This window comes from Stegodyphus dumicola, chromosome 6 (assembly GCF_044657685.1).
Source record: "Stegodyphus dumicola isolate Sdum_Otavi_A_Nest chromosome 6, ASM4465768v1".
Classification (NCBI taxonomy): domain Eukaryota; kingdom Metazoa; phylum Arthropoda; class Arachnida; order Araneae; family Eresidae; genus Stegodyphus; species Stegodyphus dumicola.
The window spans coordinates 156,693,885-156,706,364 of NC_140773.1; the positions used below are offsets into that span (position 1 = coordinate 156,693,885).

Below are 12,480 nucleotides of genomic sequence, written 5' to 3' on the forward strand. Positions count from 1 at the left end.
GATGTACATACAGACGAAATATATTTGTATGTAAATTCTTTGTTTTCTACTGCAGCTTTCAATTACGACACTTTATTGTGTTTCAGTTGCAGAAAAAATTACAAGAAACTATCTTTATCATTAATTGTAGATGCTCCTCAGTCATTCTTATTTAGACTCATTAATTTTCAATAACAAAAAAGAACTTTTTACATATAGATGCTTTCCCAAACAAAGTAAATAATCTTATTGCAAAAATTCATTATTTCAGGTATTTATCTTTTGACAGGTATGAAAAGTTAATCACATTTATATTTTCATATCTCTGTTAAGATCTATATCCCACTATGTGTATGACAATACCATTAAAATCACAAACATTTCTTAAGATTTTTGTCATATTACTAATAAATTTTCAGGAAATGTATTCACAAGCTGCAAAAAACTACTTCAGGGCCACTAGTTTGAGACCACCAATTTACAGCATACTGCTTAAAGTGGATATTTACATAGAATAATAATAAAACCAGCTTTTCCACTTTCTTTTGGAAGAAACCTATTATTTCTTGTATTTTGTTCTTTTGAATAATTTTATGTAGGCTGCACAGAGCTAAGCTGTTATCAAATTGAACGTTTTGTAGGTGTGTGTGTGATGTAACAGCATATGTATATTATAATCCCCTTAAAGCACTGTATCTAGAGTGCCTTTATCTGGTAAAATTTTGTTATATCCTCTACTTTTCCCCCTACTACTGTTACACTTTTTTCACTTTTAACTATAAATCTGTGAACCCCAGAAATGATTTTACGAAACCTGTACTATTTCTTCATAGTCATAACCTTCCTGCTTTATAGCATTAAGGGTCAGTATAATTAAAATTAACCATTAAATCTTTTTTCTCTAAGCCCAGAAGTGAGATGAGAAATCATTAACTTTCTCTAAAACTTTCTGTAAATTTTTCTTTTTTATCAGATATTGGTTTTTGATTTTATGAGATAAAGGTAAGTGCATCAGGATATGTATTATTTTTCCATCAATGTTTTTTGACAAACAAAATTTGTTGCCATAACAGTGTGATTTAGTGCCACAAGAAGACATGATATGCGCATAAGATCTTTGCTTTGGTTTAATGTAATGCCTTAGTAAGCCAATTTAGTTTATGAGGTATGTATGCTAATTAACCAGTTATGATGGTTTAAACCTGTACTTATAACATATGCTTTCGTAGTCCTCACCAGAATGTAAATTAGTTGGTTGAGTATTTAAGTTGAGGGTTTTGAATGTTTTGGTGTTAGAGCTGTTGGCAGCCGTTCTTCTAGTATATCATGTCCAATCACCAAAATTTGCCAGTGACTATTCTGAGTTTAATCATTTTGCTAGCTGATGTTAAAAATGCATGATTAAAAGGGACAATTTGTGTATTCTCTGACCATATTAGTTAAATTTGAATTTCATCTTACTATATTTCCTCATTTATTCCCCCCCCCCTTTTTTTTACTAATTTTATCGTCTGAGAACTCCCTGAGAATTTTGTGAATAATTTAATTTCCTAAGCATGCATTTAGAGTAACAGCATAACAAATGAAGAGTAGTCGTATGTAAATTTCAGCTAACTGTCACAGTATTATTTCTTTAAAAGAAAGCTATGTTTCAATAAGAATACACAGTAATATTAGTATTACAATATCTAATGAGATATCTTCATTTGTACTTACCTGTAACATGAATCTTTCCTCTTATTGTCACTGCCATTGCTTAGGCCTCAAATAATCTATAAGTAATTAGAGAAGGATGTGCAGCCGAGTCAGCAAAATCGTAGAGTGAATGTAAGGTCATGTTTGCTTCACTGTGATGGGTCAGTTCGTGTATTTGGATAGTGTAAAAGTCAAAAAGTAGAAGGAAAATGTTCATTGTGACTTTCACATGTAGTTTGTGAGGATTTATCTTTGTTTTGGTAAGACAAAAACAATCACAATATGGCCAAATCCATTTTGAAATTTTGGGAAGCTCATTCTCTGAATGCATTGAAGAAAGGGAAAATTGTGCAAATATTTAAAAAAACTTTCAGAACCTGATGCCAGAAAGCTTGGCGAGGGATTGAATACAAGAAGAAATACTATGTTATACTGAATACTCACAAGTGGCAGAGGTTATTTTTTTTTATGCAGCAGCTTTTGCTGCTGTTTAAATTAAAGATTTAATAAAAAGGTTATTTTAAACTAAAGATGTATTAAGTAACTAAAGATGAAGCAATAATTGGGTTGTCAGTCTAGCAGCCTCTGAAGGACATTGATTTAAACTTCTACACAAATAAGACCCTACATTATTAATTTAGAAGTAAAACAAAAAATCAGCATTATATTTTCAAATTTTTACAGGACTAGTTTCGATGGTTTTACCAAACCATCATCCTCAGCTACAAAAGTGCAAATGAACGAGATAAGATAAGAAAGCCTGGACAGGAGATAAGCTACTGGCACCATCTTTTGATAAAACCAGAACTAAAACATAATTTCTTTAAAGGTTGAAGGCAAAGATGAATTGAAATTAAGGTCATTAACTAGAACAGAAAGATTTTTTTGAATGTGAAATGCCTGTAGAAAATCCAGTTCATCAATGGAACATGTTTTTTGAATAATTTTGACAGCAGGAAAATGGAAAGTGTGATTTTTGGATGAACAATGTTGGGCAACAGAAGACTTCTGTGTTTCTTTTTTTTTTTTTTCTAACTTATGTCGCATGTTCCTTAACATGAAATTTTAAGGTTCTCTTAGTTTGGCCAATGTAAATTAAACCACGCTGGCAAGGAATCCCCAGGAATTCATATCCGAAATGGAGTCCTTGAGTATGGAACTCTAAATTTTATTGATGGGAGAATAAACGACCCGAAAGTTAAGTTTCTGTAAAATATGTGCAACTTTACAGTTAATTGATGGAATAAAAGGAATGACAACAGAATTTTTATAATCTCCTAAAACAAGAGTGTGCATTTTGGTGTGTTGAGATGAGAATTTTTTAACTGCTTGATTAATAATGTTTTGTGAAAAGCCCGTCAATAGCTATTGCTTTTAAATAATTTAGTTTTTCATCAAGGAATAGTTTGGAGGAGCAAACTTGAAGAGCACGGAAAAGATAGGAATAAAATGAAGTCAGATGACATGATTTGAAGTGAAGTGGAAGGCAAACCGATGAAGGTTTACGGTAAACCGTAGTACTGAGGTTGGATGTGTTACGTGTGACCAGAATGTCGAGAAAAGGAAAAGAATTGCAAGTCTCAAGCTCAAAAGTGAACTGAATAGCAGGATCAATGGAATTCATTGTTGAGAGAGCTTTATTTAAATCATCTTTATTACCTTCAAACAGGCTAAAAGTATCGTCTATGTAGCGGAACCATACCGGGAAGTTTAAAGTTTCAAACAATTTTGATTCATAATAATGCATGTAGATATCAGGCAGGATGGGACTGAGGGGGCTTCCCATGGCTGATCCTGCAGTTTGCTTGTAATATTTATTTTGGAAAACAAAATACATTTGTTTCAAACAGAGTTGAGTGAGAGAAATTAGCTCATCAATTTCGATGCAAGAGAAATGAAATTCGCGAAGTCTGGTTTCTAGACATCTTAATGCACCCTCTACTGGAACATTGGTGAATAATGATTTTACATCAAAAGAAACCATGAGTAAATTTCTAGGAGAAATGTTTTTAACCATTTTTACAAACTCTATTGATTTTTTTTATCTTGTAAATGTTATTGTCTAATACAGTTGAAAATCTAGAAACTAAAGATTTAGCTAAGGGATACGAGGCAATACCTAAATTTGATAAAATAGGGCAGAAAGGAATACCACTTTTATGAATTTTGGGAAGAGTATATAGTCTGGCACAATTCGCAACAGATGGGATAAGCGAATGTTTTAAGTTGCTTGAAAGGATTTGTGAAGATTTGATCGCAGTTTTTATTTTTGACAGGTGCAAAGGTGAAGGATCTTTAGGGATCGGATTATAATATGGTCCTTCGTTTAAGAGTTTAGTGACACCATTGATGTAAGTGTTCTTATCCATGATGACTAACTGGCCACCTTTGTCGGCCTTTGAAATGGTCATATCCGGGTTAGAATGAATTTTGTGCATTGTAGCTCTTTCTCTTGCGGTTAGATTTGGTTTCAAAGGTTTATTATTGAATTTCACATTATGAGCGATAAGATGCCTAGTCATTTCTTTCTGTAAATCTGAAACTTTACTGAACTTGAAAGCTTTTTCGATAGGAGCCAAAATCTTTGGAATCGAGGGTTTACAGGTTTGTGAGAAGTTAATGATATTTTAGAATTCTTTCTTGTTCTTCTGATAAACTAACATTAGGAATATTAACTATTGGCTTAATGTTTACAATGGGAAGATTTTTTTGAACTACTTGAACTGGAAGACTGTAAAAGAAGTTTTTCGAATTTAACTGCAAGGGTGTTTTTATTTATGATGGTTAATTGCATTCTCCGTTCTAGACGAAGACTTTTGTTCAGAATTAAAACATTGTCTAATTCAAGTGAAATAATCTGGTGGTCATTTAGACTAATATTATCTTACTAATACATAAATTTCCATGAATTTTTACCATACCACAGTGAGATCTATTCATGGCTCGCTCCGATTGGGTATGAATGTGGTTGGACTATTGGGGTCATTGTACCTGGGACAGCTACAAAATCACATACTTGAATCCCCCTGATGCTTGCATAAGAAGGGCTCCAGGGAAAATGTTTGGCATTGAAGTCACCTCTTACAATAATTGAAGTATTATTAAACTTCCGTGAAAGACTTTGTATGGCCATTAACATATCATCTAAAGGTAAAAATGCTGGGCAGTAGATGGATATAAAACTATAAATGGATCGGGTCCTGAAATTAGCATTGCTACAATGTAGTCTGTACAATAGATGCCCAAGAGTGAGAGACCGAAATTTCCCATGTCATATTTTAAAATGACATTAGTTTCCATTTTGCCATTTTAAAAATATTTTTATTCTTAAGAAAAAGGAGGTAACAAATGCTATAAAACACAATTTCTGTACCATTCAAAGCAAAAAAAAAAAAAAAAAAAACTTATTTAAAAATTAATTTTACCTGTCTTCTTTTATATACAGTCAAAAGTCGTTAATCCGGACACCCATAATCCGGAATGATCTATAATCCGGACCTCAAAGCTACAAACTTTCTGCGCATGCGTCAATGCATAATGCGTTCATGAATGCGTGGAATACTTTTTACCCATGCGCATATATGTGTGCGCATGATACGTTTATGCATGCGCGTTTAATGTATAATGGACGGTATAAGCTAAAAATTATCTAATTATCTATTTCAGGTAATGTTGCAGATTGCGTTGTTCCTTAATCTTCGAATTGAATCTGGCTTATTATTTTTTGCAGACTGTCAGAGCAATTTTATAAAAGTAAGCTTGAACTTTCGATTATGTCAAAAAAAGAATTTTCGATTCTGGAGCTACCAAAGGATCTACAAAGCGAAAGAATGTTTAGATGTCCATCAAACAAAAAGTGGAATGGCTGCAAAAAATGGATAAAGGCATATCCTTTGTTTCTCTAACCATTCCGAAATCTGTTTATCAATTTCACTCTGCTCTGTGGGGGCGGGGGGGTGTCGCTGCGTGCAATGAACTGGAAGTTGATCTGTCAGCGCTATTCTTATCTTCAGGGCAGATGTTTTTATTTTATTCAGCTTATAATTCCTTACTAAATTTAGTATTTAATCTCGATGTATTCCGTCTTTGATATGATTTAAATCAAATTCCTCGTCATTATAAATATCACGAGTACACATCAAATAGTTTTTTCTGGTTGCAATTTTCTAATTTCGACTATGCGTAATGTATGCTTTACGCATGCGCACGTTGAAAGAAATGTTTAATAAAGTAAACAAATAAATATTAAGCTTTTTTTTTGTAAATTTTGATACCCTTTAGATCATAATTGCTCTTTATTTCATAAATTACGGTTTCATATTTTTAATATTCTAATTTCTGCATGCCATCTTACCAGATTTAAACTGATGATCTATAATCCGGAAAAATCGATAATTCGGAATCGCCCAACGAGTCCGGATTAAAGACTTTTGACTGTATATATATATATTTTTTAGGTACTTGTTCAGAAATTTGAAATGTGTGTCAGTTTTCTCGTAAAAATTCACTTCACGCAATTCTTTTCTGAATTTCATATTAAAAAAATCTGGCTTTTTGCCCTTACAGAGTGGGGCAAGTTTTTATACTTGATACCTCAGGTTTAGAAAGATTTCAAAGCAAGATTTATAGGAAAGAAATGCGACAAAATCAAAAATGTCTTCATATGACATATAAAATGTGTAATGAATGAATTTTATGGGATATTTGTTATGATTTTTTTATTTTTTGGAGAATTTTTTAAAGAACAGTGAAAACAAAGTTTTTTGAATTTTGTACTTTTGATCCTAAAAAACCTTTCTCTTAGCATGTTTATCTTCTTTATTTTCTTGTGTTTTCACTAGACAGAAGCTCAAAAATTGCAGAAGTGGTTCTAATCTTGTCACACGGACAGTTATTTGCAGAAATGATTTTTTTCAGTTAAAATAGAGAAATTGAGTAATTAAAAAGATTCATCTTATATGTCTCATTGCACTGTACTCATTGCACTGTATGCATTTTGTCAACTGGTGCAATCTGTATGGGTCTTGTTCAGTAAAAATTTTTGCTAATCCCTAATCTCTAAATAGGTTTCATACCATCCTTAAAAGTTCTTAATTTCTTCCAGAACCTGCAAAAGGTCCTTAATTTTATTCATCTGACTTTTTTTTTATGACTAACAGTTTCAGTGTTAATTAACACTTCGGAGGAATATTTTTCAGCGATGCATTGACAAATACAGTCAAAAGTCGTTAATTCAGACACCCATAATCCGGAATGATCTATAATCTGGACCTCAAAGCTACAAACGTTTTGCGCATTGACGCATGCGCATAGGCGTTTACGCGTGCGCGTAAGACTTTTACGGCTGCGAATATGCGTGTGCGCAAGCGCATAATACGTTTATGCAAGCGCGTTTAATGTATAACGGACGGTATAAGCTAAGCTAAAATTATCTAATTCAGTTAATGTAGCAGATTGCGTTGTTCCTTAATCTTCGAATTGAATCCGGCTTATTATTTTTTGCAGACTGTTAGAGCAATTTTATAAAAGTAAGCTTGAACTTTCGATTATGTCAAATAGAATTTCCGATATATATTTACTAATATGTAAAGGATCTACAAAGTGAAAGTATGTTTTGAAATCCGAAATCTGTTTATCAATTTCACACTGCTCTGCGGCAGGGGGGGGAGAAACGCACAATTTAATTGGAAGTTGATCTGTCAGCCCTATCCTTATCTTCAGGGAAGATGTTTTTATTTTATTTGGCTTATAATTCCTTACTAAATGTAGTATTTCATCTCGATGTACTCCGTCTTTGATATGATTTAAATCAAGTTCCTCGTCATTGTAATTCGCTTCTGATACTGAAGAAAGTGACACAGAAGTTATTGAAAACGAAAAAATTTCGATTGACAAATTAGTCGGTATTCTCGACACAGCAATTATACGACTTGAATACCGGAACTTTGTAACTAAACAAAAATTATGTCTGTTTAATAAAGAGAAAGTATTATCACATGAAACGAAGCAACTTAAACAACTTACATTGAAAGAAATGTTTAATAAAGTAAACAAATAAATATTTAGCTTTTTCTTTTTGTAAATTTTGATACCCTTTAGATCATAATTGTTCTTTATTTCATAAATTACGGTTTCATATTTTTAATTTTGTAATTTCTGCATGCCATCTTACCAGATTTAAACTGTTGATCTATAATCCGGAAAAATCAATAATCCGGCATTGCCGAAGTTCCGACGAGTTCAGATTAACGACTTTTGACTGTATGTATTTGATGGTTTAACGTTTGAATTCTTTTGAAACCATGCAGCACTAAATTTGACAATTCCAAGATCAGTTTACATAGAAAATTTTTTTTGAGGTTTGCTGATGTTTTTTCCTGACAAACATAATAACATTGATAAATATCATAAAAAATTATAATATATTAAAATAATATTTTTATTTTCTGTAATATTTTAACTGTTTGACTACTATGCGTCGCAAAAGTGCTGTGTTCATTTGTCTCAAAAACCGCGACGCAGTTAGTTATTTTAGAATGCACTCATGTTACAAAGTGCGCATGAGGTCAGACTACGTACGTTCACACCCACAGAGCAACCTGCATCGCGGTTTCCGAGAGAAATGAACGTAATGCTTTTGTACAGCGTAGCAGTCAAACAGTTAAAGTGACATTGCTTTACATTTTGGTGACTTATTAAAATTTTGATTCTGAAAAATAAATTAAATAATAAATGCTATGAAGCACAGTTTGCAAAACATTGATTAGGGAAAAAAATTGCTGCTGTTGTTATTTTAAATATAATTTCATTTATCTTCATTTATATTTTTTCATGATAAGAGTAATGTCATGTTGTATCCAAAGCACTGTTTGGTTGAACGAGGCACAATTCAAACTTAATGGAAATTGTCTATAGGCATAATTATGTGTACTGGACTGAAATAATCCCATATTACTGTTGAAAAAGCCAGGAATTTGTCTGGTATTAATATGGTGTGGGGTTTTTAACCCAACTCACTGGAGAATAGTAACTAAAAGTGCTTGCTGGTTCCATTTTCACTGCCATTTGTGGAATGCATGGCTTTATTACCAACAAGATGGTGCCTCAGTGCACCATAAGGACATACAAGCAAACCTGGATCAAAATATACTAGGCCAGCAGATAGGATGCAAGGAGTAAATTGAGTTTCCTGCACATTGTTTGAACTTTACACTACTCGATTTTTTTTTTTTTTTTTAATGATGCAAAATGAAAGATTAGATATGCATGCGATGTAAAGACCTTATTTTCTTCTAACCAATTGTTTTTATTTTAAGAAACTTTCTGTTGCCTTCTGATTTGAACTGTCTGCCAGAATGCAAATTTTAATGGTGTATTCGGAAATAGTATTTAAGTAGGAGATTTTAAGAGTTCGCAGTAGGAGAGTAAGTTCTGAATTTATGGCACATGTTTGAAAATGCTCTGTAGTTGAATAGTTGGTGCTAGCCATTTACTTTAGATAGTATTGATATTCTATGCTCGTGTTTGCTGTGTGCAGCCGATTAAGCGGTTTAGATTGAGTAGGAGCCAGTTGTGTAGCTAAAATTTAATTCACTGTGAGTGTATGCACTATTTTGTATTCAAGTTAATTAGCCACAAGTGGTGGTTAAATTGTTAGCACTGAGTGAGTGCATTTTCTGTTCCTTTTACTTAAAACTAAAAAGGTTGTTATAATCTTTGTTTGCAGTCATCTGTTCTTCCAAGACATAGCGAGAATTCGCTACTTCCTCTTTCAGTAGGTTCTACAATTTATGCTCCCGAAACATACAAGGAGATTACAGCCATTGTAAACCACATAATCTGGATGGACACACTTTGGGATAACGTTCAAGCAATTTGGGCATAAATTTCTCTAGACACTTTGGTACGAAGTATAGAATTGGTCCTGACTCTTACTGAAGTGAAGCGATGCTGAAGGCAACCATTTTGAACATTTATTTTAACCACTAATTGAAACATTCAGTTTGACTAGAAAGCTTACTTATTTTTCTAACTGGTCTATAGTCTTACTTTTTCCAAAAAAAAAAAAAAAAAAAAATATTATTTTAAGTTGAGAAATAAATTTTTCCTTGTGTTTATTAATGTGATTTTTCTCCTCTTTTATAGAATGAATTTGAGGATTTTTTATTGGAGCAAATTGATTGTGTATCCACAGACAACATTGAGGTAAAACTTACTGATTTGATTTTTCATGTATTTGAAAATGTAGTATTTATACATGCCTTTTATATTGTAAAAATGCACTTTATATGAAGCTTTCTATATATAATTTAATAATTAAGTTCTTATAGACAGACCACTTCATAATCTTACTGAAATCTTTTCTCTTAAACTATCAATAATTGACATATTTATGCAGTTAATATTAATAACTGAAAAATATCTTTTTCCCTCTCGCCCACTACATCAATTTATTTGCTGTGCACTTTCAACCTAATAAAGATAAAAGTTCTGATGATAGCAGTTATATAGGCTAAGCAAAGTGGTATATTCTGTCAGGTGGTTAAAATTAACTTATTCTCCAGATGAACATAGCAAAATAAGGAAAATTGGCTACACCAGCTTAGTATAAATGCTTTTAGAGAATGTCATGCTCAGTAGAGAGTAAACTTAATGGTGAAAATAACATGAAGGAGACACATTGGAATAAGAGAAGAGAGCAACAAGATATTTTTTCTATTGAATTCTGTACCTTGATTAATTTCTATATTAACTTTACTGTTAAAGAGAAAGATTAAAAGGTAGCTATTTCATTATGCCTTTCTTATCTTTTTCCTAAGAGACAGAGCCAACTTTTCTGTACCATTTTCTTTAATTATTATTATGACCTAGAATAGATTTTGCAAATTATAAATTATTATTTGGATATTTTACTGTTTTTTAATTACCATAATTTCCAGAACTATGGCTGCATCAATGAAAATTTGGGAATTATGCATTTGGGAAGAACTGGGGGGGGGGGGGAGACTAAAATTGTGCAGAAACAACATATCAACGTAAACATTGCACTAAGTTAAATTCTTCATGGCATCACCACAAACATTGCACTAAGAAGTCACAAGACTTTGATATATGGCATTTTAGCTAAGAAAAGTGCACAAAATGAAACAACTCAAAAATAAAATACAAATGAGATCTGTTGATACTTTGATACTTGTCAGTTAGGCTGGCCTTAGCACGATATCTATCGTGCTCTTACCAGCACCTCAATTATTCCTGGGTAAGGCAAACCTGGCATGAAGATCTTCGAGTGGTAAACTCTGTGAGTAAAGGAAATTAGAAGTAAATTAGGCCCATGCCTGTGAGAATTGAAACTGTGAGAAAATAAAATAAATGGAAAAAAGTGGAAAGGGATATGCCAATTATTTAGATATTGTAGGTAAAAAGATGAGTGGCATACGGGCGGAGGTTAAAGTCTTCTTCCAGGAGTTCGTACCTGAAATTATCTGCATAATTAACAATGTTAGTGTTGGTGGCCTTGGTATAAAAGTTATTATTTATTTTCCCAATGTAAGTTTTGATGTCATCTAGTTTAAGGTCTTTGTGTAGGTCAGTGTTTCTAATGAATCATGGAGCTCCCGTTATTTTGAAAAGTGTGAAGTTTGATATAATCAGATGTTGAAGCTCCGCACCAGGCTGGGGATGCATAAATAAGAATTGGGCATAAGATGGAGATATAGATCCTTCATTTCCTGGCGAGATCAAGCGTGGAAGTTGAGGTAATAATGTTAAGTTTTCTTGCCACACCTGTTGCTTTGCCAATGGCTGTCATGACGTGAGGGCTCCAGGTAAGCTTGGAGTTGAATTTGATGCCGAGATATGTTGCTTGAGTGGCTTAAGGCACTTTTGCATTAAATAATGTCATGTCAACATCCACAGTTTTCTTGCAGTGACGACCTATGAGCAAGAGTTTGGGTTTAGTTTTGTTAGTATGAGTACTTCACTTACAGCACCAATGTTCGATTTCATGCATCAGGCTCTGGATGCTAGTTATTGCATGACTGAAGTTGAGTGAAGAAGACAGAATAGCAGTGTTGTCAGTGTAGCAGGCAGTGATGCAATTAGTATTGCTATCAAACATCAGGAAGTCCATGGCATAAATTAAGTAAAACAAAGGCCCTAGATTAGATCCTTGAGGAACGCCCGCAATGTTTCTTGGGGTGGAATAATGTTGGCCCTGTTTGATTGTGAACGTTCTTTGACTGATAAAGAAATGGATCATCAATAATAACTCTCAGGTGACATCAAGAGTGGTGAGTTTAAAAATAAACGTCCAGCATAAAGAATGCAATGGTTTGATGTTTTTGTATTGCAGAACTGAGAAACTCGACAATTCTTACTAGTTGCGTAGTGGTAGAGAGGCCCCTGCGGAATTCTAATTGCTGATTATGCAGTACGGTGAGAACAGGGTCCAACCAAAGCTAACGGCGTTTCATCCATATTTATTATCTGTGACCAAAGAAGTTTTCTTTTGTCAATAATATCTGTCACATATTTTAGAAAAGATGCCTTTTTGTCCTGCCAGTCCATTGGTAATTGTTGCCCGACTGTAACAATTACCAATGGACTGGCAGGACAAAAAGGCACCTTTTCTCACGCACAGAAATATTTTTTCTTTTCATAAATCTGCTACACCAGCAAGGCCCTCCTTTTGAAATCATTTATGTTCATTCGCTTTGCTATAAATTTTGCTTGTAAGCGAATTTTTACAGTCGAAATTTCCATTCCTGTTTTTCGTTGCTCCTTTATCCAGTTTGCAAGGTCGTC

The 12,480-nt window shown here is 33.2% G+C and overlaps 1 protein-coding gene across 1 annotated transcript in view; it reads left to right on the forward strand.

Moving 5' to 3' along the window:
• Nucleotides 1–12,480, forward strand: part of LOC118183496 (proline-, glutamic acid- and leucine-rich protein 1-like) — a 223,786-nt gene that overhangs the window by 85,837 nt on the left and 125,469 nt on the right. The window contains exon 6 of the mRNA XM_085819090.1: nucleotides 9,820–9,879. Within this exon, the coding sequence (XP_085675216.1) occupies nucleotides 9,820–9,879 (60 nt within the window). The remainder of the gene's footprint in view (nucleotides 1–9,819; nucleotides 9,880–12,480) is intronic.